Source organism: Aplidium turbinatum, chromosome 10 (genome assembly GCF_918807975.1).
Source record: "Aplidium turbinatum chromosome 10, kaAplTurb1.1, whole genome shotgun sequence".
Taxonomy (NCBI): domain Eukaryota; kingdom Metazoa; phylum Chordata; class Ascidiacea; order Aplousobranchia; family Polyclinidae; genus Aplidium; species Aplidium turbinatum.
The window spans coordinates 3556050-3581843 of record NC_137481.1 but is presented as its reverse complement, the minus strand read 5'-3'; the positions used below and the strand labels follow the sequence as shown (position 1 = coordinate 3581843).

Sequence of the window (25794 nt, the reverse complement as noted above, 5' to 3'; positions counted from 1 at the left end):
TTGTTAACGGCTGTTTCCATACTCCCTGCATTATCAGACATCTTTCTATCCCCTTCACTGATGACCGTTGATTATTATGAGGTAATAAGTTACTGTACGGTACATTTAACTCAGAAAAGGGGAAATTGGACACAAGAAATATTTTTGTATATGCCAGTGACAAATAGACATGTAAACTTTTAAAAATCTGTAGAAAAGTTTTCTTAAAGGGTTGTCAGACCGTAATCTTAACCTTGAGCACCTTGACCCCCCAATTATAACCCTAACCGTAATTTAAAAAGACAAGTCGAATTGGAACTGGCAACTCTGACAATGAGTATTTAGAGGTACAAGTTTTAAGTGACTAACCGCCTAAGTGTGACCATTTTAACATTCAGCCAGAGAGTTGATCCTACGTTGAACTTTGTGTGGAAATTACAGAAGCAAAAAGTTATGGTTTGGGTGGGAATCGAACACACTTTATCGAAATGACGTCCGTACCACTGCCTTAAGCACAAGCAAGTGAAAACAGAAAGTTATTTAATATAGGCCTCATTCATTAAACTTCGTAACCTATTGCAAATACACGAAGTCTATCTGTTGGCGTACGCAAGAGGAAAAGCATCAAGAAAAAAAATGCGTGAGGTTGCGTATTGAGTGCTTATTTTAAAGATAGACTAATTAACTGCTTCCACATAGGGGTTTTTCAAACGATATGCCAGTACACATGATCAAATAGCTAACAAGATAGAAATTTTAATTTCTCGCTTTTAAAACTACCTTTCTTCCTTGTGTAACTGATGTCTCTACGAAAACCACAATTTTTTTCCTGATTAATTCTAAGGTCATGTGTAATGGCTTACCGTTTCAAACAAGATACAAAGTATTTCAAAATTATATTTCGGTTGATAAATAAATAATAATTAATTAAGCTACAGGGTTTGTAGAGATTTTTATCATCTTTGCTCTAACTTTTTCCATGTAGCCTAAAAGTAAAAGCAACGCACTACTAAGTGACTTAGTTAAAATGCCTTTTTGCTACTAAATGCAATTTTAACGTAACTGAAATGATAAAGGTCTTTTTAACGATTGTCTGTATTTTTGCACAAGAATATCAACTAACTCTAACCAGGATTGTTGAAAGGACAACTTGGGCCTGATACTAATGAAATCTTCGTACCTCAAATCAAAACACCTTTAATAAAATGCACTAATATCCAAAGAATATGAGCTGATTTTGTCAAGTTTAGGGGCCCCTTTGAAAGGTTACGGGCCCCGAAGATTATCCTGGCCCAGGTTTAAAAGAACCCCCTTGGCCCCCACAGTCAACGCTGCTGACCATAAAAGCCAATCATCATCATAACAACTCGAATGGTTGTAGTCCTATTTCACAGGCATGCCACTAATGTAGTATTGGACATTAGATTTTGTAACTTACATATATTCGGGTAACTGCATTCGGTTATTGATTTGTTTAGACCAGAAATCGTTCTCAATTCTTCAGCCGCCAGTCATGAAATCTTCATATTGCACTTTGTTAAACATCAAGAGGAATACATAAGAATTGATTAGAAGAGTGATATTTCAGTTGTGATCAATGAATTGTGAAAATCTTTGATCGCAGACTGAGAAATCCTCTTTGGAAGCCTAATCGCGGCAGTTGCATTCAGTTTTAGATTCTTTGAACCATTGACACAGACCTGGTCACCCTGGTTAACAGAGCAAAGTTTTGCTTGTTAAAGCGTCGCCTTACAATTATTCATTCACTAGATGCCGCTGAATAAATATTTGTCATCGAGATGCAATATTCAAGCACCCACGCAGAGTGTCGAACCAGTGTCGCTTGATCTTGCGGCTTCATTATTAAATTATTTACAAAGTCGAGAGCTTCATCATCTGAGCAATTGGTGTGTAACTTATAGGCCTATGTGTGTTTTTACCAAAGTAACCGATAAACCTGGTGAACGTTTCAACAAAATTGGCTTTCAGTTTTCGGCATCTTTCAAAAATTACATCATTGGTCTTCAACCACAGCAGAACACTTTGTGGTTTTTCTTATCGATGTGGGTGTGGCGTTGTGTTTTTCAATCTGAAGGACATTTTTAATTTACAACTGAAGTTTAAAAAATCTTATCATAATTCAAATTGCGTGGATTTGCTTCAAAAGAAACACAATTGATCGAGGATATCTGAGGAATCATCATAATGTATAATGGAAATCATAACTTAGCATTTATCGGAAATGGACGTTCTCGCACAGATTTACTCTTTCATGTTTATCACGTGCAATTTTTGATGTAAACACTAAACCAAGCAGTATAGCTTCGGTAGAGAGATAGTTCTTGAATAGGCAGATAATTAATTGATAGCAACTTGATAGGATTGAATTGCATAATTTAACAACAATACATAAAACTAAAAGATTGCACTACTAAGATAATAGATAACTAAGTTTTACCAAAAACGTTCAAACTTATGTAGTTATATTTTATTTTTATGCATTGTTTTTAAATTGTGCAATTCAAACCGAGCAGTGTTCCTAACCCTGCTATTTGTCTTAGCTTATTTTTATCATGTTAATTTTCATTGCATGTACACGGTCGTGTGAAACGAATTGAATTTTATTCAGTACAAGTTCACAATGATTACATAAGCGAAGTTTGTTCCTACGTAGAAAACATAAATTATTTTTGCGCATCAAAGTCATTTGTATACTTCGAACAACAAAAGAAGAATAAAAACAAAAAGAAATGCGGCAGTTGTAAAGATTATTCTCAGTGAATTTGAATGATCGCAGCTTTCGTCATAAAAGTGCCAGCTCTTGAATAAGTCTGCAAGATACACAAACGTTTGTTAAAAAGTTTGCTGCCTGACAAAATTTAAAAACTATCCAAACACAGGAATTTTTTTAATTTGACCTACCTTCCTGAGTCACGACGACTTGACAATGATTTGTCTTAGGTTTGCTTGTTGGAAGTAAAAAAGATGTTTCTGTGATGTCATCATCGCTATCGAAGCTAGTTTCCATAACGCTTTTGACGTATTTTGACGTTGATTCTACGGAAAGCTCACGGCCGTGAAAAAATGTCTCTATTGTGACGTCGTCGCCATGAAAAACAGTCTCGATGACGTCAGATCGATGATCACTTTCTGGTGCAGTTTCGTCTAGTATGACGTCATCGTCGTCGATGACGATACTTACGTCAGATGACTTTGGAGTTGATTCTAAGTTACTTTTAACATCGTCATCTTCATTCGATTGCTTCACTTGGAATGCTGGGCTGGACATTTATGTAAAAACAAAAGAAAAGAAGAAAAGCTCTTTCTCATCTATTCGCTAATGGGGTTAAAGATCAAAGAAAATTTATTTGAGCAGCAAATAATTTAAACTGAAACCTCTTGATCTGTCTTGAAAAAAATGAAAAGTTATCTACTTGCTCATAACAACTGGTCAAACTGGACGTAATTTACAATTATAATTAGCCTATAATTGAAAATATTTGTGTCCCTTTTGTGGACTAAATCATTCAAAGAATTGCTTAGCTAAGCAATAAACAAATAGGGTTGTTAAATGAACAAGTGGAATAATAACTGATAGTCTATGAGGAAATAGATTAGCCTATACATGACGTGCAAAAGACAGGAAAACGTTTCCAGCAACCTGACAGTCACGAAATGCATAAGAATCGCAGGGTGGATTGGGTAGTTGAAAAATCATGATCAAACGTCTGCAAAGAAATTGCGAATGTCGTTTAAACTTATCTTGACGTTCGGAGTTATCTGTAAAATAAAATCGCCTTATTCTTTTTCTGTGACGTTTTTCAGATTTAACAAATGTACTTTAAAGTTTCGAATTTACCACATCCAAGGTAATTCACCCCGATATGCTGACCACTGACCTAAGGGCTTGAAACTACATCAAATTCTACAGAAATTAGACTTGCTTATTCTACCTGTCTGATACAAGAATTGCTCAGAGATTAGACAAGGCTATAGCCTACAAGTAATAGTTCAGTAGCCTTCAACCTTCCTTCCTTCCATTCAATGCCCACTGGATTGATCAGTGACCTTTTATGTCGAGAATAAAGTACTTGAAGCGTTGAATCAACATAAAAGCAACAACCTTGCTTGCAGAATGAACAAAAACGGTGAGAACGAAGAAATGTTTAAAATATCTCATTAAAAATACATTACATAAAGCCATAGCCTATCATATTTCGATTTCTTGTGACTGGCTATGTCGAAAGATTTAGGTTCAAATGAAACATGATCCTTTTACAACTATCACAATTAAGGCGTATGAAAAATTTCGACAAATCAAGACTGTTATAACTTCACTAGAGTAACCTTATCAAAGAATCTCGCCTATTATGACGTGACAGGTAAATCTGGATCCATACTCGGTTACAAAGTATCTGATGTTTTGTTGTCGATGTAGTCTGCTATCGGGAAAAGGTGATGAAAAGGTGATGCCGGCAACTACACAGTCGCCAACCAATTGGAGGTGCTTCAGGCTGGTGAATGGTAATTTCAGCGATCACCTGAGGTTGATATCAAACTAGGCAGTAGCGATGACAGAGCGGCTCAAGGGGTGCTTTTAAATCCGGGATGAGTTTAAGGGCCATAAACCTTTACTAGGAGCCCAGAAAGTTGGAAACAACAGCGTATTCTTTGGGTATACTGAGTTTTTCTTTAATGTCTTGATTTGGGGACTAAGAATCTCATTGGTACCGGGCCCAAATTAATCTCTCAACGGCCCTAGAACCAGATGCGAATGATTGGAATCCAAGTGCCTTATATACCACCAACTTATCACAATTTTGATAAAAATAAAAACTTTTTATTTTATTTTAAAAAAATTATCTGTTTGGAAAATCTGTGAACTTGAACTCAAAGTGTATTTGCTGGATTATACTTGGGGAAACAACCAAGAGTAAAATAATTAAGATGACGCGTTTTATATCTTAAACGTTTGTTTTTGGAAGCATTTCAAATGTTAGTTAGTCTACTTATAGGCCTATCAAGTGTCAAGATGGCATTGAAATATATGAAAGACAAATAAATCTCTAAAGTCTCCACCAGATGTTTTGGAGAGATCATCAAATTTGCTGAAGAACTGATGCTTCTCGGAATTTGGAACTTTTCTTTATTTTTGTTAAAAATTTATCCATTATTGAAAATCTATATGATGTCATTTGTCATGCACAGTATTTTGACAGAGCATAAACAAAACAGCATTTGTAATTCTTTTTTTTTTCTGAGTCCTTGATGAAGGATACCCTATATTGCATTGTATGATTGATTTTATCTTTAGCCTATCCTCGGACTGGTCTCGCATACTTGTGAGGCTTTGTATCACTGACGCCGACCCGGTCATCGAGATTGACAGGGTGCAACTTCCAACTGTTGAAGTCTTGTTGCCGGGGAATATTCCATCCATTAGATGCCGCTGAATGGAGAGCAGTCCTTAGAATGAGTTGCTCAAGCATTGACCTTTGCTTGTTGTAACATGATGGTTTTTGGTTTACTTATCGGCATGGTTTTAAATATAAATGATAATTTGCTTGTGTTTTATAATTTTTGTTGATATTGGAGGGAAATTTCCAAAAAAATCGACCAGAGGTCTTAAAATTGTCTTCTCCGATAGCTCAATTGGTTAGCGCGTGACTTCGTGAACGAAGAAGCTTCAAGATCAAGCGGCGCTGGTTCGACTCGCGTGGTGTGCGCTTGAGCAACGCTTTTCAGGACTGCTCTCCATTCACTGGCATCTAATAGATGGAAAAATTCCTTGGCAACAACATTTCAACAATAGAAAATTTCTCTCTGTCAATCTCGGTAACCGGCCTTGCGTCAAGAGCTTCTACAAGTACACGTACCTACCAGGAATAACCTATCAAGGCTTTGTCAGTCCGAAGATAAAGATTCAAAACCAGCCAAACAAACCAACCTATTGTTGTATATTAAAATCAAGGTTAAAGTTCAAATTAAACCTAACCAAAAGTATTTCCGGCAGAAAATCATGAGTTGACCTGTGATTATCAACCTCTAAAAATAATCAGAAAAGTTTGATCTTCAAAATCTTAATTAAAGATAGTAATATAATGACATAATTTACAATTTGCTCATTTTATTCTCTAAATAATAATAAAAGTTGTACGTTTGCACTTATACAATTATCCATCAACTACTAGCTAATTAATTTACAACGGTCAAGAAAGTTTAAGAACATTTGTGCGAAGATTGATTTCATTGGAAGATCACAAGAACGACTTGCAGCACCAAGATACAAACTAGGTTTTATTGACGAAGTATCTCGATGAGTCTCCGACGTTCCAAGGTGAGTCGATAAGGTCTCTTGACCCAACACGGCGTTCCAAAGGAACCGACGCCTGCAATGCAGTGATATGAACATTAACAGGGTGTTCCTGGGGTGGTTCAGGGTGGTCCAGCAGGTACTTTCAGATGCAAACCCGGAATAATTTTTGGGGCACGTAATCTATTTAAGGGACTCAGGAAGTCGAAAACGCCACCTCGTATTCTTTGGATATAGAGCGTTTCTTAGAAATTGGTTGATTTGTATTTCAAGGATGCTTCTATTATCGGGCCCAGATTATACTCTCAGCGGCCCTGGGTACGTACTTTCTTATTGGTTCAAAGAACTAATGAATTCCAGTAACGCCAAAAGCTACCTATTATCTGATCAAATATTCTTGGAAAAGTATCTAAGGGTACTTTCAATTCAACCGAGGGTAAATTTTATCAATGATGATGGTAAAATTATTAGAGAAGAAAAAACCAACAAACTATGTGATTTTTGCTCAAAACTTTATTTGAAAAAGCTTGTTCTAGTTCCGAGTTCCCGAGGCCGAAGGTAGCCTATACTGTTTTACCACACCAGGGTCACGATGTTCCCGGACTGCACTGGAAGGCTGCTAGCAGCCGGTCTTTGTTCACATCATCTTAGATAAGCAGACTTCCTTCTGCATTTGCTGGGGTAAGATGGTGCCATTGTTGATGATGTGATCTGCTGTCTGTTCTCAACACCACATTCACAAGAAGGGGTGTCACTTCTCATTGATACATGGTTGAGCGAAACAAAGCATGGTTGGTAAAGGTTTAATAGGGGTACATTGACAAGGACAGTGGAAAAGGTGTTAACAAGAATGAAAACTTCCGCCCCGTTAGCTCAGTGGTTACTCTCGGGGTGTGCGCTTAAGCAACGCATTTCAGGACTGCTCTCCATTCAGCAGCACCTAGTGAATGGAATAATTTCCTGGCAACAACACTTCAGCAATCGGAAAAACTTCACTCTGCCAATCTCGGCAACCGGCCCTGCGGTCAAGAGCCTCTACAAGTATACGAAACTACCAGGAATAACCTATCAAGGCTTTGTCAGTCCGAGGATAAAGATTCAAAACCAACCAAAAACCAAGCAAAACATGGAGCATCTCTGGTTCAACTGATGCAATTAAAATTATACTAATCCAAAAAAAAAAAAAAAATTTTCATTTTAGCATTTTTTTTAGCGTATGTTTGCTTCAAATTATTTTGCTCCTGGATAACTTTTTGCATTGCCTTGAGCTTATGTTTATGCATTGCAAGCTTGACGAAGCTATACGTTCTCAATATCAATCGATGTTGTTTTATTTAAAGCAGTGTGAAAGCGACATTTCACCAAATGTTGCTGCTGATTGAGGCAATTGTTTGATTGGTAAAATGTGGAAATCTTCAGCCTCCGGCTGAGAAAGCTTTTTGGAGAGCTTGATTCTGGCAGTTTTGCATACTTGAAGAGGCTTTGAATTACTGACGCAAGCCGGTCACCGAGCTTTGACAGAGCGAAGTTTCCTATTGTTGAAGTGTTGTTTTCTGTAAATTAGTCCTTCCATTAGATGCCGCTGAATGGAGAGCATTGCTTGAAATGTTTTGCTCATGCGCACACCCCAAGAGTCGAACCACCTTCACTTGATTTCACTTTTTTTTCGTGCGAAGTCGGTCGCTCAAACAACTAAGCTATTATAGGCGGAGTTTGTTTGTTTGGAGCGTTAAGTTTGCTTATTTGCAAAAACAATCATAAAATTTCAAAAATGTAGGCTATTCAACCCTATTTGCAAAGTAAAGGAAGTGTCTATGCGAAGGCGTAGATGTAACAAGGTGACCTACCTGCAATAAACGTTGGATAGCATCAGTTAGATCTCCTAGTCTTACTTGAGTCGAGTGCAATGCATCGGAGTGACTGTCAATTAAATTTTCCACAGTAGTTTTTAAGTTTTCTGAACAGGAATTCTGAATAATATCAATATGCAGAGTTATTTAACCTGCACAATCTTCTTCCATTAATTCAAAATCAAGTAACAATGAGCAATGGCATTTATCAATGAAAATAAAAGTTTTCAAGACAATATTAAGCTAATTTCAACGTACCGGTACATTGCAACTTGACAGAATTGATGAAAATTCTAGGCTAATAATGCGAACAGCAAAACCATCGTTGTGGAATTAAAAAGATTTCGGCGCTTTTAGAGCTGGCCTTGCTTATCTAGGTCTTGCGAAACCGCGGTCGGTTTGGACATTATGGGCTTTAACTGTGGCGTAACTTAAATGCAGGGAAGCCTAGAACTCCAAGAGGAAATTTGGACCCGGGATAATCTTAGTGGTCCGAACTTTTTTCAGGAGGGACAAAAAAAGCACCACATATTCTTTGAAGTCTTATTGTTTTCTATGAACGTTTCTTGTTTTCTCTGAAAGCGACAGTAATTGTAGCTCACAGAGCTCCATGCAACTCAATCTGTACAGAGTGATGCCGACCCAGAGCATGCTCCCTTCATGTCTAATAACTGTTCAGGGCGGGCAACTTTGGTTGTCGTATGGGAAGGCATCACCTTGCTGCAGTTGAATGTGGAATTCCTGACCAAGTCTAAAATCGACATCTTAGAATAACTAGTGAAGGCCAACCAAGCAACGGCTATTCTTCTACAGGAGACACACGCCACCAACAGTGCTGTTCTGAAAATTCGACCCTAATATGAAGACATTGCTTTGGTTGCAACAATTGGGAGATGTTGCCTGAATTGCTGCCTCATATAAGCAAGAGAAAAACGTTCCTTGTTTATTTATTTATTTTTTTTTAGTTTGGTTCCCGGATCAGTTGTTGGCTAGTAATGTAAGTTTAACATTATACATCTACGAATTAAGCAGAATTATATTTTAATGAGCAGCCTATATCAAACTTGTTCATGCCATAACCTACCTTTTAATTGCTGCCCGCTTACCTGCTGATTTTTCATACTTTTAGACAAGGCATTTTCCACAGAAGACAACCTAAATTCCAAGTTATTTTCTTCTTCCTGAAAATCGGTAAAAATTAATTTAGTACGGTACGTTAGTTTGCGCTTTAGCCTTAGAGGAGTGTTTTTTTTTTCAGAACAATATAACGTTCGATAGGCTAATAGGCTGCTCATTGAAAAGGTGCATCTGGTATTAACCTATAGTTGGTAAAATATCGCAACGGAATTGGATCAAATATACTTTTCTTGAGAAGAAAAAGGTGAAATGGTATAGGCATGCTTTGTTTCTTTTGTGTTGGATTAATCTGCAGCCTTTTTGCTTAGTCCAATTTTATAAAATTATTAATGTTTTTTTGTCAGATTCATCTATTCTAGGTGGTCTATTTTAGGGCTTCCCAAACTTTTTTTCTCGCGACCCCTTTTAATCTCCTAAAAATTTTCGCGACTCCTTACAATTAAAATCATAAACAGTGCAAAATATACATTGTGGTATTTATTGAAAAGCTTAGATCAAACGAAAACCAAAAACAATTTACGGGCACTCAGTTCAGTTTGTTTTTATGTTTTATTTATTTCTGACCACCACAAAAAAGCTTATGGGTAGCCTACTGGAAACAAAACAAAAAATCAAACACATTATTAACCGGTGTGATGGGTGTGACTGCTTTCTGCCACAAAGCAAAGTCCAGCCGTGGCTCAGTGTTTGTTAATGCAGGTCTCAAGGCGGTTTCAATGTTGGTTAGGCTGGAACGGAAGGCGAAGTGGGAACAATTCAGATAAATCATTTTGAAATTTTGGTTTTCAGATGTTCAAGTTTTTGATGAACGCATCAATTTTTGATTTCAATGCAAATAATGATGTTTTGTCTTAGGAGGGACAAATTAAATTCGTTCAGGTTTTCAAGCAAATCTGACATTTGGCATAGTCTAATTCCAAACGCTACATGTCTTTGCGAAAATGGTGGACCAAGACTGAATTTTATTCTGTTGGAAAAATCACGATTTTGGTTTTCAATGTTAATTGGCTATAGCCATTTAAAGCTTTGACTTTTGAAAGCCACCTCACTTCACAATACAGTAAAAGAGTTTTTAACTCCGATTTCATTTCACCTCTTAAATTTTCAAAAATACGGGCAACCTATTGAGAGCGCGGACCACAGAAGATTTAGACCACAGAAGTGTTAATATGCAGTACCTTGTGCAAATTGGTATACTTTCTGCGACCCCTAAAGTTCGTTACGCGACCCCTTGGGGGGGGGGGGTCGCGACCCCCAGTTTTGGAAGCCCTGGTTTATTTCATCCGCTTTAAGGATTAATGTAGGTTAGGTGAAAATATGTCAATATATAACGACAGTAACATCACTTTTATGAACATAAAATTGTACAAGTGAAATCAAAACTTTCCCATTTGGAAACTTGGAAGTCTGATTGGATAAGCCTACAGAAAAACATTTATATTTTTCCATTGTCTGCAATGCCCAAAAAAAAACAAGTCTATTAACTATCCTACATTTGACAGTTTTCAGACAATAAAGGAGTCAGGAGCCCTTCAGTCATAAACTTGCGAGAATATTTCTAGATATGTAGGCCTACTATTTTTAACTTTCAAGGCATCAAGAATAACCTGTGTTATCGGATTTTTTCAAATTGGTGGATTATTGTAAACGAAAGCCACGTGCATATTGGCATAACGTTGTTTTAGTGCTAAATGAGTTTGGCTTGCTTGTGAATGTAGGCTACTTTTTGTGCCAGATCTGTTACGCCATGGATTACTTAGCATCTACGTTAACGAACGACTTACGGATACAACTATGACGATTCTATTTCAACATCAGAAAAAGAACTTTTTTTATCAATTAAGTTCAACCTTGTGGACAAAATTTCATTCTTTAAAAAGTTCAGTTCAGTTGTTTTTATTTCTGACCATCATATCAAAACAATACACGTCAGCATAGCAAAGGTCGAGAAAAGGGTAGAAGCGACAAAACGCGAACTGAACTGAACTGAACTAAAGAGAGATGAACAAGAGAATAATAAAACGTAAATTTACCTGAAGTGTTTGCTGCATGAACTTCAACATTGTTATTAAAAACGGCCTTCCATTTCTGAAACACAAGTAATGTGATATAGTGGTACAACAACAAACAATGATAAGCGACCAGCATTGGGCGGCCAGCAAATCATTAAAGTTGAATCAATGTAAAAAAGACTGATTTAATGGTTGGATGAAAAAGTAATCAACGTCAGCAACTTTAGTGTCTCATTCCTAGGATTTAGGCTGGCGGGATTTGGATGAAAACTGTAGTCATACTCGGCTGCATGAACCTAATAGGCTAAGTACGGTGCTGTAGCCTACATCAGATATAGGCTTAGTGTTTGTTTTGGATGGGTTTCACGGAAAATTTTCTCTGTATTTTATACAAGACTCGTACACACTCCGATCCAAAAAAGGAGCAAAACCCTAAAGAGATTTTTTTACCCTTGCCTGTAAAAATAATATTTATGACACTAAAAGTCATGTTTTTATTAATATTTTCTTGTTTTGAATATTTTGAATTTTCAAAGGATATTTAAGTTGCAATTTTGAGTAGAAATTTTGTGAATTTACCATATAAAACTTTGCTGAAACGCCCCAATCAGAAACTAATCAGCATTCTGGAAGTTGAAAAATTAGAATGTGAACCATATCGGTGACAGCCAACTGAGTGGGTGATGTTTTTTAACCAGCTTTGTAGGTGAAGCGGAATAAAATAACTTAAATCGATATGAGTAGGCAACACTCACTTATAAGCTAGTTTTACACTCACTTATAAGCTAGTTTTACACTCACTTATAAGCTAGTTTTACAGAATAGACGAAAGAAAGAAAAACAAACGTAGCGATGAAAGGGCTCAGAAAGAGTTGCAACCGAAGTTTCCGTAACAATTTTTCAGCTTCTTCTGAGCCGTAAATTCTTGAGGTTTCATCGGCAGCAAAATCGTAAGAATCTTTCACAGAAAAGATACTGGCCAAATATCCTTCATCTGGTATCGAACGAGGTGGGGTTTTCTCTTCACTAAATAACCACCCCAAAAAGTCAAAGTTTTCTGAATCTGAATGGGATTCCATATTTGCGGCACGGAAGACTAATTCAGGAGAAGGAACTTGAAATACCATTCCCTGTCTCCATGAAAACAGCTTCGGAGAAAAAAATTCTCTGCAATCATTTACCCAAGAATACTTAGCTCACTATGACGACACAAAAATGATTGTTCCCAGATAAAAACACAACTGTGCGAGATTTCATAATGAACCTGTCTTTCGAATGCAATCAATCAATGGTTTATTTGTTACTGACAGCATAGCCATAGACAGGGTTTCTTTTAAGGTTTGGTTTGGGTGACCGCTAAGTAGTTTCAAGAGACCGCAAGTGTTTCATTTAAATACCAAAAAATAGCCATATTTGGTAACTGGACATAGCGAGAAACAACCATTAGCCTACTTTTCTACTGTAGTTGCAAATCCAAATTTTGGAAACCGCTGGAGAAACACCTTAAAAAAAACACTGGCCATGGATGACTTAAGTTAGCCCAGGGAGTTAGCCTACTAATAGACATGAAACTCAGCGGTGCGTAACAATGTTTGAAGGCTAACAGCGTAGCTATGGCTGTATATATTTGCTTGAAACTTGGCACAGCAAAACAATTTTATTTTTAATATATTTTTTTGGTTTTTGTTTGAATAAAACTTTCTTCGTTTTCAAGTGGACGCATGGACTCCTTAAGTAAAGGACTGGAAGCTCCCATGCTCGGGGTTTGTAACTTGAGTCCGAATGATTAACTTGAGTCCTGGCTTAAATGACTTCTAGAGAAGCTAGAAACACAATCTTGGATTTTATATTAGGGTTTTTGAGGATGGCGAGTTCAATAGTGTTACTTTCAACAATAGCCTACCTGAGGTCATTTTCAAGGTCAAAATATCATATTTTAAGGTCAAATTACAGAATTTTTGCCCATTTTTGCGTCTAAATCGTAAAGCAAAACTGTTTCCAACTAGTTTCAAAGAAGTCTGTGACGAAATATGATATTGTGCACCTATACTGCATCTATTGTGTAAGATATTTTCTGTACACTGCGTAAGTTCTTTGAAGTTCTTTTTATTTATTTTCAGAAATATTTTGGTGATTTCATATGCCCTAGCAAAACATTGCGGTTCCAAGCCTTTGTGACGTAACAATTTATTGAAATCAAAGCTGTAGTTTGCATCAATTCAATTGCATGGCAAGACTGAAATGCGTTGCCGGTTTCATTTTGCTGAGTTGTTATCCTTTGTAAATGCACCTTTAGCTAGTAGTATAATGCTGCTTGTACTACTTTAGCTAACATTCAATTGAAAGCTTATGTACTCAATGTAAGTGACAAAGAAAAGCCTTTGGGATTCCTCAGGGGGCAAGAAAAGCTTTCCAACTAGTGATAGACATTGTCTATTATAGTGCCATCTTGTTATGTATTGTCAATTTGTGTATTAGCCTATATTGTAATCATTGACTCTTTTAGATAATAGCCATAGTGTTGAGAAATACATATGATGTTTATGTAACAGCATATTTCGTCACAGACTTCTTTCAAACAGTTTTGCTTTACGATTTAGACGCAAAATTGGGCAAAAATGACCAAAATTCTGTAATTTGACCTTAAAATATAATATTTTGACCTTGAAAATGACCTCAAACGGTGTTGAAAATAACACTATTGAACTCGCCATCCTCAAAAAACCTAATATGAAATCCAAGATAGTGTTTCTAGCTTCTCTAGAAGTCATTTAAGCCAGGACTCAAGTTATCATTCAGACTCAAGTTAAAAACCCCGAGATCGTCAGTTTCCAGTCCTTTACTTAAGGAGTCTGTGAGTGGACGTATGGATTGCTTGTGATACGGTCTGCTCTACACGTCAATTGCCACTTACAGAAATGATGATTTTTTTTATTTGAAATACAAAACAATTGAACAGAAAAAAGAAGGTTCCCGCGTTTAAAAAAAAACATATTTAGGATAACTTAAACACAAAATTGCAAGAAACAAGCAAAGATTAGGCTGCTCAAATTCCCGACTAAACACTCATAACTGGATGTTTGGTTGGTTTTAAATCTTTATCGTCGGACTGACAAAGCCTTGATTGGTTATTCCTGGTAGTTTCGCATACTTATAGAGGCTCTTGACACAGGGCCGGTTGCGAAATTTTTTTCCCACGAACTTTCTTTCTCATTTGCATATTTGTGCAAGTGTCGCCATTACTGGTTACCGCGCGGTGCGCGTAACGGTTTTTACCGATTTTCGCCCTCACAGCAGCCGATTTTCAGCCGATACTCACGCTCCAGGTCCAAATCTAAACTTTGAACTTGAAGAAAAAAACGTAGTCTAGAGACACACCTAGTCTATAGTCAAAGTTAAAAAAGGTTGAGAAAAGAAATTGATTCTGGTCACTAGTTTAAAACAGTGACGTAACTACCCATTGGACCTTGTGGATAAATCCAAGGGCGGCACGTTGCTAAAGGGCGGAAAAATGTGATAACGTTTAAAAGTTTAAAGAAAACGAACAAAGACAGTCACGTTAATTTGTTCTCGGAGAAACTCAGACTTAAACGACCTAAGTTAACACTGATCTAAGTGAAGCCAAAAAATTAAACAAGTTATAGGCTATGCCTATAAACTAATCTGCAACTTTTTTAGATTGTGCCACACCATGTGGTATTTGTGACGGTTTAATGATATTCATGTTGTTGAAGTAATGATAGAATGTCGGTTGTAACTTGTAAGCTGTAGCATTGCTCAGTCAATTTAACTTTGGTACGATTTCAGATTAGTTTTAAGTTTATTTCACTTGATTGATTGATTGAATCTTTATCCTCTGACTGGAAAAGCTTCATGCAGAACTTAATCCTGGCAGTTTCGCATACTTGTAGAGGCTTTAAATCACTGACCACTCCAACACTTTAAGTCCACTCCAACACTATTAGGGCTACCATATGTCCTCTTTTTTGAAGAAAAATAAATTGTCCTCCGAGGACACCCAAAAATGCTCAAATGTCTTCTTTTTTTACACTTTCAGTTTTCTTGCTCATATTTTCAAAAGGATTTCATTGTTATGTAACTTTTTTGCAATTTCCAACCATTTTTGTACCAATGCAACATGTTGATTTATAGATTTTCAAAACAACATTGGCGCAGTGCCGGTCTTAGGGTATTGCGGGCCCTGTGCGGAATATGTTTTGCGGGCCCCAAGGACAATGATCCAATTCAGTAACGTATTTAGAAACGGGAGGGGGGTGTTGACGGCCGGCAGGCGAAGCCTGACGACGTGCTCGCCGAAGGCGACACCCAGCGGCGGGGGGTCTGGGAGGCCTCCCCCAGAAAATTTTGAAAAATTACTTTGAATTTGGTGCATTCTGAGAGCATGTTCAACAAAAATTTGGGTATGAATATTACTGTAAAATGGTGCTGTCTGGTGGCATAGCGAAAGGATAAGATCATGTTTTCTTGGGCATTTTTCAGAAATAAAGCTAAGTCTCTATGTTTTCTTGTTGCTAATTCCTGGCTGAGATATTTGAAGGTTTGGTAACTAGCTCTTTTAATGTAGTTTCATTTAAAATTAGGCAAATTTTGTTTTAGAGACATAGGTTGATTGCTTTTTTGCCAGATTATTACAGTTTTATTATTGATTAATTTTGTCCTTGGTTGATCAAAAAACAATCTTATTCCGGTAAGCCACCAAGTTTTATGCTTTAAAGTTAACCCAAAGTTTAGAAAATGTAAACAGACGCCATACATCTCGATGAGTATCAGACAAAAGGCTTTAAGACACTAGACAGTGAACTTACTTCATTTCTGATATATTCAAGTTTTGTATAACGAACCACTGTAATCAGCTATATATAAAAGATCAGTGCAATTTTTCACAGCTGTGGATGTGGCTGACGTCAGTTGCTTTGACAGCGTCAGCAGTTTACCAGCCTGTCAGTATAGGTTTTTAATGCGACAGCCTCCTCTGGACTCCAATGTACAACCACGCCAATTGAAATTGTTGTGTATATTGATTGATGTCAAGGTGAAGACTGACGATAACTGCAATAAACAAACGAGACTAAGACAGGTGCCTAACCTACACACATATTTACACTCGCACATAATAAATCAAACAGTATTCATACAATGTATGCTGCTATTCTTAATTGTCTTATTCTTACGGCATCATTTGCATCTAAATACAGTAAACCAAATCGCACAAAGTATGTACCTGACGTTGGCGAAACCAAGACCCAAAGAGAAAACTGAATTTCTTCCAAACGAACAATCTACAACAACATTTACCAATGAACTCAGGCTTCAACAAAGTAACCATAGGGCAGATGAGAAATTATCAGGGCATGTTAATAATGATAGGCTACCCTATGCATCAAACATCACACACTAACTACAACATAAAAGGTAATGCCGGATATAAGCCCAACAGCATAGTATTTGATTAGACCAGGTTTACTATTAAGTTTGTATACTTGCACCTTAGCACAGATTGAGCACAACACTAGATACCAGGACAAGTAACACAGCAATGCAGATAGTACACAACCATTGGCGTAATTTTTTTAAAAAATTTGTCGAAATTAGGGGTGCTCTAAGTTATCTTATGAAAATTGTCAATATAGGCTAATCAATTGAAAACCTAACCGATGGAAAATGTTAAAACAAATGACTCAATCTAATAGCAAATTCAACCATGTTTAGCCTACGTCATGAAACGTCGAATCAACATAAAAGAAGATAATTTTGTCATATGTGTAATCGAATAGACTGCAGCGGTATGTCAAACGATCAGATAGAAATGAAAACAAGTATTACATGCGAGGCGAAAGTGATCTTACATTGAATATTGAAATATATTCGACTTTAATTTGTTCACGTCTGCCTTATAATGCGGCTTGCTATAAATTAATCACATCCAAATTTGTTTATGCGGGTCGTTGTCTTGGAAACAAACTCCGTGACAAGTTCTTCCATGTTTAATTTCTCTGCCAATTCGCGATGACTACCTATAACGACCAAATTGTTCAGTCAATGTTGCGTTTGAGTGCTGCGAAAGTAGGTCTTCAAGCGTCGTAATAACGAAAAGGAACATTCGGCTTCACAGGAAGAAGTCGGCATAACAATGTAAGTTACCAAAGCTGCATATACAGCTACCGCAAAATGACTTCGGACCTTTTTGCGTACAGTAAAATTTACGCCAGTTTGTAGCCGTGCGTTTTACATTAGATCATACGACTAACATTAAGCATTATGACAAACAATGCAAAGATTGTGAAAAATGTCAAGAAGATTTTAATAATGATAAAATATTAAGAATGGTCGATTGTTTTTATTGAAAGGTTTCGTTGTATACAAAATGTTAGTTTTTCTTGAAATTTTAGAAAGGTCCGAAGTCATTTTGCGGTACCGGTAGCTGTATATTTGGCATTATATGGACCATTGACGGCTGTGCAATGAATTTCTGACGTAGCGTATTCACTGTCACAACATCACCGTCACGTTTGCAACAAGCGAACCACTGTTTGCGTTTACGCAGCAAATCCTTGCGTTCCCAGTCACCATCATAAAATTTGCTTATTTTGGTAACATCGGCTTCTTTCATTGTGGGATTCTCTAGCAGCTCTCGTAGCAAGTCTGCCATTCGGTAATCGGTGTGATAAAGAAGGGAAACGGCTAACGATTGCATCTGACGCCGTTTGCAGAATGTTTTTGTAGACGTTTGAGTAGAAAACAGCAATTTCGTCTTCAGCAATTTCGTCGTCTTTCATTGTGGGATTCTTTAGCAGCTCTAGTAGCAAGTCTGCCATTCGGTATGATGAAGAAGGGAAACGGCTAACGATTACATCTGACGCCGTTTGCATAATGTTTTTGTAGACGTTTGAGTAGAAAACAGCAAATTTCTTCGAGCCAGACAAATTGTTTTCTCTCGAACGGCACTTCTTGACGCAGTGCGCGTGTTTGTGCTTAATTGTTATGCAATAGTACAATCATGTCTGCCCTTGATATGTGTGGCGCTGCGCGCCACACACAAATGTAAAACACTGAAAATATTGCACTTTGGTGAAACGACTTTCAAGAAAGAAAAAAAAACGTTATTTAGCAATGCAAATTTCCATTTGAATTGGTGTATTTTGTATGCAAACCAGGGCCCAGGGGTGCTCTCGCATTTATGTTGTTACCTCAGATTTTCATTTTGGGGTGCTCAAGCACCCTTCGCACCCCTGAAATGACGCCTATGTACACAACAGATAAATGTGAAATTACATACCAATTCAAGTACAGATTTCCTTGTGGCAGTTCCGATCGACTTAATAAGGACAACATACAACTATTCATTTTCACTAATGACCATTTAAACTTAGTTCCAAGCTTTCTTTTAAGTGATTTCAAACTAGCCACATTTTAGAAAGATAAGAAAAACAGGGTTGCCGGATAAAACACAAACATTAAAAAATACGCAAGGAGCGGAGGATCACGCAGCCGTAACAGTGGATATTGCAGTGTTTCCATGGACTGTACGAGTTAGCTGCAGACTACTATGGATACTAAACAGCTGTAGAGCATTAAGATCCTATACCATACTAATTTAGTGTTGATTAGAAAGCACAAAAGACTGAAAGCATAATTTTCAATATCGTGACATCACACGCGTTCCAAGGCGGAATGGCCCGTTTCGGCGAGTCCGATTCGGCGAGTCCGATTCGACTATTCCGATTCGGCGAGTTCCCTATTCGGCGAGAGCCCTTTTCGGCGAGTGCCCTATTCGGCGAGTTTTTGAAATTTTTAAAAAGAAATTATCGGGTACCGTAGCCTAATTGCAATTGCCGTTTTTACATCGTTTTAACGTCGCTAAACGTTGAAATCGTGCAGAAAGGAATAAAAAGAAAATGTTTGAACTATTAAATTAAAATTCGTCATGTCAGTTCAGTTGTTTTTATTTCTGACCATCATATGAAAAACAATACACGTCAACATAGCAAAGGTAGAAGCGACAATTCACGTCAACATAGCAAAGGTGTAGAAAAAGGTAGAAGCGACAAAACGCGAACGTTAAAACGTGCTTGTGACCGAAGTAAGTTATTGAGTTGAAAGAAATTTAGCAAGGTTGCATCACCTTCAAAAAAATTTAAGATATGAAGGAAAAATAAAACAAAGAAAATGTTACAAAAAAAATAATGTTTATGTCTATAAGTTAGTACTTTTGAATAGTTAAAATCATAGGCGCCTTTAGAACTATTTTTTGGCCGTGGGGGCGAAAGCGTGTTTCATCAGCAGCAACGTAAATTTAGCAAAATGTCACGCAGATGGATGACGTAATTATATCGTCACACTAGGATTGCTTTTATTGCCACACTCGGAGTTATCGCAACGTTCGACCTACCGTTAATTATTATAAACAAAGCTCGACCAAAACACATGCTATGCGTCTGCGTTGGCTAGCGGTTGATGGACTGCGACTCTTTAAGCTAAGCGCAACATAAAGTTTAGCAACGAACTAGATTTATTAGCATGCTGGGTTTTTTTTTTGCTGAGACTTTTCGGTCATTTGTCCGAAATGACTTGAAAAAACTCGGTCATTTTTTATTTATTTCGGTCATTTTTTCTGATGAAAACATTTCCTTTCAAGTAGTTGATACAAACCAAAATTTGCACTTCCTGACTAGCTACAACATTAAGTTTCGCTGAGAAACGTTGTCGTGTTTTATCTGAGAAAAGTTAGAACAGACAAACGTTTCTTCAACGTTCATCAGCGAAACTCAACCAACAACACCCGGCCGCAGACATTGCCTATGACTATATTTTTTTCGGACATTTTAACCAAATTGACTATATTTTTTTCGGACATTTTGCTAAAAAATCGGTCAATGACCGATAAATAACCGAAAAAAAAAACCCAGTTAGCATGAAACAAGAGACGAAAAGGTTTACTAAAAGGTATACTGTAAATGGAATGAAAATACTAACTTGATCATATGCTTGAAAATAGACCTGTTGAAAGCAAAATCATTCATGTTTACATCAATTCAACAGCACGTCACCTTTAATAAATTTAAAAGTTGCTGACATCCGTAAACAGCCCTTGAAAAATAGTTACAGAGAGACGTTTGATTAAGTTTTCGACTTGACATTGCTCCCTTTTCACTACAATATCGCAACTTATGGCTGACCAGCTTTCAAGTTTCAATTCGCTGTAATACGCCCGTTTTCGTGTTGCAGATGAAACAAAAGATGCGCATATTCCCCGCCTTTGATCGGGTTTCCATGGCAACGGACGTGTGTGCGCCATGCAGTTTGCGCGAGTCCGTTGTTGTGTTGATTATGCCGCTTGTGCGACTGTGGGCAGTGCGGTTTGTACCAGCCCTTGTTACGTTGGTTAGCGGTAACCTCGGGCCGAGACTTCAAGTTCATTTTCACAGCAACCGATTCACTGCCGCGACAATTCTCTGCAGAGGTTTCGACTTTCGAAAGCGACAGGAGGCAGTTTGCAAGCGCATTAAGTTAAACGCACGCTGCGTCAACGTAGCAAATTATGTTGTTTTTGGGTGCATTCAACATCTGATGACATTGAATCGACGCAAAATGGTAGATTTTTGCTATGTCACAGGCAGCAAAATCAGTCATTTTTACATTGATTCAACGTCTGCAGACGTTAAATCAACGTAAAAATGACAGATTTTTTTGTCTGGGGTGGGATTGTAGTATCGCTACTCGTTCTAGTGATTATTTACTGCGAAGCTGTTGCGGTTTGTATTTAAAAATGTTTTCCTGCTGCCGATCGCTAGTTCATCTATTGTTTTATGTATCAATGCCGCATAAAAAGTTGCTCCCACGCGGAAATATGCGTGGGAGCCTGGCCCCCACGGCTTAGGCGCCTATGGTTAAAATGATTAGTTTGGATCAACAAATGTGTGACCAACACTCCTACAGCTTAGATTGAAAGGAAATTATCGGGTAGGCCACCGTAGCCTAGTTATACCGACCAGCAAAAATTTGTTCCAAGAACCCAGTTAGCCTAACAGTTCATTTTTACATTGTAGTAACAGAATGAAAAGGCTAACCAAGTGTGTGGCCTATCGTTTTAACGTCGCTAAACGTTGAAATCGTGTAGAAAAGGGTGCTTTTGCTGACTAGGATACGTTGAAACTGAGAAACATTCACAGAAGCCCTACGATACGTTGCATTTTTAAGATAATGTATTCAGACGTTGAATCAATGTACAAATGAAATGTTATGCTAAATGGGTTCTTGGAACAAATCGTAGGGCTTCTGTGAATGTTTCTCAGTTTCAAAGTATCCTAGTCAGCAAAAGCTCCCTTTTCTACACGATTTCAACGTTTAGCGACGTTAACACGATAGGCCACACATTTGTTTAGCCTTTTCATTCTGTTACTACAATGTAAAAATGAACTGTGTTCTTGGAACAATTTTTTGCTGGTCGGGATAACTAGGCTACGGTACCCGATAATTTCCTTTCAATCCAAGCTGTAGGCCACACATTTGTTGGTCCAAACTAATCATTTTAACTATTCAAAAGTACTAACTTATAGACATAAACACGATCTATTTTTTTTTTTGTAACATTTTCTTTGTTTTATTTTTCCTTCATATCTTAAATTTTTCTGAAAGTGTTGCGACCGTGCCAAATTTCTTTCAACTCAATAACTTACTTCGGTCACAAGCACGTTTTAACGTTCGCGTTTTGTCGCTTCTACCTAGGCCTACCATATTTTCATCGCCTAAAAAGAGGACACGTTTCGCCAGCAAGTAAATTTTACGCTTGAAGAATCTTTTATAGCTTTTAGAATTCAGGGGTCACCAACCTTTTTGCATGCGGGCCACTTTGGCACTAAGGAGAGGCGCTGTGGCGGGCCGCACTTATAAATTTTTAGGTAGGTTGACTCTTATGCTAGAAATGAACGCATTTCGTACCCAGTATTCAACGTTACATGTTGTTACTATTTATCTTAGAATACCGCAGCAACAAAATTAGTTGAACAACGCTACTGCCAGATTAAGCTCCTTTAACAACACTTTTGACTTTTTTAACAATGTCTAATAAACGAGGCCACTTGTTTTGCGCACTTGTAGCGAGGCGAACGGTTTCATTAGAATATTCACCGCCAAGCAAGAGTGATGTTGTCACTTCGCTTCACAAAAGATATCTTGCAATTAACAGTTTCAGTAACCAAAGAAATGTTTGACACATCGCAATACAGGCAACAACAGTGACCTGCTATGCTGCTAACATATCAGCGAAAAATAGGCTCCAATAACAGGGAGAAAGAAACTAGGCACCATGAAACAAACGCTTGTAGAAATCACCGAAAAAACGTTTCTATCGTAACTCATGAACGGTGATCCCTCTAAAAAAGCAATGAGTTGGTTTTTCATCTTTTTGTGAGAGTCTATAAAACCGTATTTCTTGATTATTAGACAACTGTCACTTGCGGTGCTTATCAGCATGACAAGAGTTGTTGATTAACAACATTTTGCAGTACCAAACTAAATATTTTCGTAATAGCCTACAACCAGAAGTTGTCTTATGAAAATACAACCATAATACAACCAGAAGTAATACAACCAACACCTGTCAGAAGATATTTCATTTTCTTGATACAACCAGAAAATGTCTTTAAATTTATATATAATATTTTGCTAATTTATTATAAATTTAGTTGGCACACCGGCCTATTTTGCTAACAAAAACTTGCTTAACGGGAACACTGCTCGTGAAACACAATAAAGGTAAAACGCACACTAGTGTTTACATGACACTTACAAACTTAAAATAAGCAACCCTATGCTCACAGACAATTTCGAAATTCGAAAACAGACGTTTTAATCAACCACTGGGACAGTGTGGCTGGACATCGCATTGGAATAACCTTAAGTGACCCCCACCTAGAACTACAATCTGAATGGTCTGTCAGTGGAATCGTATGCAAAGCGAAAATATGCTTCCCGGAAAGTATTTTTTACCTTCATGCTCATTGACTCCTCAAGAAAAGTATTTTAGGTTATACTGTACTTGTACGCTGATACCTTCCGCGGGCCGCAGCGATACAGCGTGGCGGGCCGCCATTTGGTGACCCCTGTTTTAGATCATTACAGTATAGCCATACGCAGCAAAAGTAATAAAAAAAAAACAAAACAAGAAAACAGATTGAGTGAACGTTCAACTTATTTTTTCTCATTTCTAGTGCTTCCTTAAGACAACAAATGATTTTATATTTTTAAGAGTAAGCAAAAAGTGAAAAAATACCTTATTTTTGGACAGTTTCAGTCAGACAGCAATGATCGCAAAAATCTGCAAAATGTGACAAATCAGGCACGACCTCCAGGTCAAGCCTTAACTTTTTTCAACAAGAAATGGTCACTGGTCAGCCTTAACGAGGTTGTTAAATTATTTGCAAGAAATATGACTAAAATAGTAGGCTGCACATAGTCGTTAAGATGCTAAAAACAGCGTGAACTAAAAAGCTGTTCCTTTCCTTGCAAAGCTGTAGGCCTATCCATGCCACGATTTCGTTTGCTGTAGGTTAGGTGTTACACACATTGCACTTTTAAACATTCGTTTCGGTTTGTAATCAAACTGTAATATACAACGTCTACCAGCGTTGTGCGGTATCAATATAAAACGTATGTAGGTAAAAGAATAATTTTTTGTGAAAGTGTGAGCAATGAGCAAGAAAAGTCATTTAAGTTTAATATCTTACAGTGAACCAGGCAATGAACGTTCTACAACGGTTCTATAAAATGTGCCAATTTCTTGTAGAATTTATAAATCAGCATGTTACATTGGTATACAAAATGTTTAGAAAACAAATAGCCTACAAGCCGTCGTTGAAACGTCATCAAGCAATATAATCCCGTTGAAAATATAAGCATGAAAACCCAAATTGTCAAAAAAAGAGGACATTTGAGCATTTTTTAGTGTCCTCGGAGGACAATTCATTTTTCTTGAAAAAAGAGGACAAATCCTCTTAAAAGAGGACATATGGTAGCCCTACTTCTACCTTTTTCTACACCTTTGCTATGTTGACGTATTGTTTTTGATATCATGATCAGAAAGAAAAACAACTGAACTGACATGACGAATTCAAGCACGTTTTAACGTTCGCGTTTTGTCGCTTCTACCTTTGCTATGTTGACGTGTATTGTTTTTCATATGATGGTCAGAAATAAAAACAACTGAACTGACATGACGAATTTTAATTTAATAGTTCAAACATTTTCTTTTTATTCCTTTCTGCACGATTTCAACGTTTAGCGACGTTAAAACGATGTAAAAACGGCAATTATAATTAGGCTACGGTACCCGATAATTTCCTTTCAAAAATTTCAAAACCTCGCCGAATAGGGCACTCGCCGAAAAGGGCTCTCGCCGAATAGGGAACTCGCCGAATCGGACTAGTCGAATCGGACTCGCCGAATCGGACTCGCCGAATAGTAGCAGACCCGTTCCAAGGGGGGAGGTGTAACTCCCAAACTCTCACTTGGCTACGCTACTGATCCAATTTGATTTTAAGAAAATCGGTTTACTTTTACTTGGTTGCATAAATATGCATACAAAGCATGAATGAAAATACATCAAAAACACAATGCTCAACTTTCATGAAATGTGTGCATATTGTTTTAAGGGAATATTTAAGCATGAAATATAACAATGCAAAAGAAACAAACCCAACCAAATGTACCTGTGCAGCAACCAGCAAGGACTCCTTATTATGCTTAAATTGGTCGGAATCCATCTGAACTCAGAAGTAGGTACCTAGATTGAAGTTGTTTGAAATGCTTGCAAAATGTCCAGCAGGTTCACTTCAGAAAAAGTTTTTACTAAAACTGCTGGCTGCCAAACTCAAAGTAACCCTGCAACAGAAGATGGGCAATATTCTCTGTCAGAGTCAGTTTCTATACAGTGGCAGAACAGCATTTAATTAAATTGTTTGCCTCATTCCTGCAAATGCAAGTTAAAATATAATCAAGCAGGCTAGAAATGGATTCGTACATGAAACTAAGCCACAACAAGCAAGACAACAAGGGGAAATTTTGAAGACGAGTGAAGGTGTTATTATTGAAGACATCATGCATCAAGTACGTAAACCGACGTAAACCATGCAATCATGCATCTTAATACTTTGCGGTGAAATACCTCAGTCATGTTATACAAACATATTGAAAAATAAATACAGCTACTCAATCCAAGGAAAAAAGCACATTGAGATGTATATCTCAATAAGTTAAATATGAAGTATCATATATAACATAATTAAAAAATGAAAACCACTGCACTTGCTATTTGCATGCCACATCTAGTAGCTCAGAGTAAAGACATGTTGTAAAACAATTTTAAGCTTATGGTATAGCGCACACTAAGCATGCCATGTAGTTCATTAGGGCTATATAGTGAATGATGTAAAATATATACATGCAAAAATGCTATGGCCAGGGCCGTTTGAGAAAATATTTATCT

The 25794-nt window shown here is 37.3% G+C and overlaps 2 protein-coding genes across 3 annotated transcripts; both read right to left on the bottom strand.

The window, feature by feature from the left end:
• Positions 1 to 2593: 2593 nt before the first annotated feature.
• Positions 2594 to 3468, bottom strand: LOC145777888 (uncharacterized). The gene is made up of 2 exons (XM_082589243.1): positions 2902 to 3468; positions 2594 to 2810 (listed from the first exon to the last, which is right to left on the bottom strand). Exons 1-2 carry the CDS (start codon positions 3266 to 3268, stop codon positions 2683 to 2685), a joined length of 495 nt encoding a protein of 164 aa, XP_082445369.1. The 5' UTR covers positions 3269 to 3468; the 3' UTR covers positions 2594 to 2682.
• A 2605-nt stretch (positions 3469 to 6073) lies between these two features.
• LOC145778564 (uncharacterized) lies at positions 6074 to 25064 on the bottom strand. 2 transcript variants are annotated; one of them, XM_082590075.1, is made up of 7 exons: positions 25019 to 25064; positions 16534 to 16591; positions 16118 to 16361; positions 11313 to 11367; positions 9249 to 9323; positions 8140 to 8262; positions 6074 to 6368 (listed from the first exon to the last, which is right to left on the bottom strand). In XM_082590075.1, exons 3-7 carry the CDS (start codon positions 16120 to 16122, stop codon positions 6270 to 6272), a joined length of 357 nt encoding a protein of 118 aa, XP_082446201.1. In that variant the 5' UTR covers positions 16123 to 16361; positions 16534 to 16591; positions 25019 to 25064; the 3' UTR covers positions 6074 to 6269. The 2 variants fall into 2 exon arrangements, with proteins under 2 accessions (XP_082446201.1, XP_082446200.1); XM_082590074.1 differs by lacking the exons at positions 16118 to 16361; positions 16534 to 16591; positions 25019 to 25064 and adding an exon at positions 12093 to 12800.
• Between the last annotated feature and the right edge of the window lie 730 nt (positions 25065 to 25794).

What these genes read in the sequence shown, in the direction of transcription:
- LOC145777888 (XM_082589243.1), bottom strand. Translation starts at nt 3,268, where the DNA reads ATGTCCAGCCCAGCATTCCAAGTGAAGCAATCGAATGAAGATGACGAT. An exon ending in AGTCGTCGTGACTCAGGAAG is followed by an intron (nt 2,811 to 2,901) that starts GTAGGTCAAATT and finishes TGTATCTTGCAG; the next exon opens with ACTTATTCAAGAGCTGGCAC.
- LOC145778564 (XM_082590074.1), bottom strand. Translation starts at nt 12,418, where the DNA reads ATGGTATTTCAAGTTCCTTCTCCTGAATTAGTCTTCCGTGCCGCAAAT. An exon ending in AAAGTATGAAAAATCAGCAG is followed by an intron (nt 8,263 to 9,248) that starts GTAAGCGGGCAG and finishes GATATTATTCAG; the next exon opens with AATTCCTGTTCAGAAAACTT. An exon ending in CTATCCAACGTTTATTGCAG is followed by an intron (nt 6,369 to 8,139) that starts GTAGGTCACCTT and finishes ACTGCATTGCAG; the next exon opens with GCGTCGGTTCCTTTGGAACG.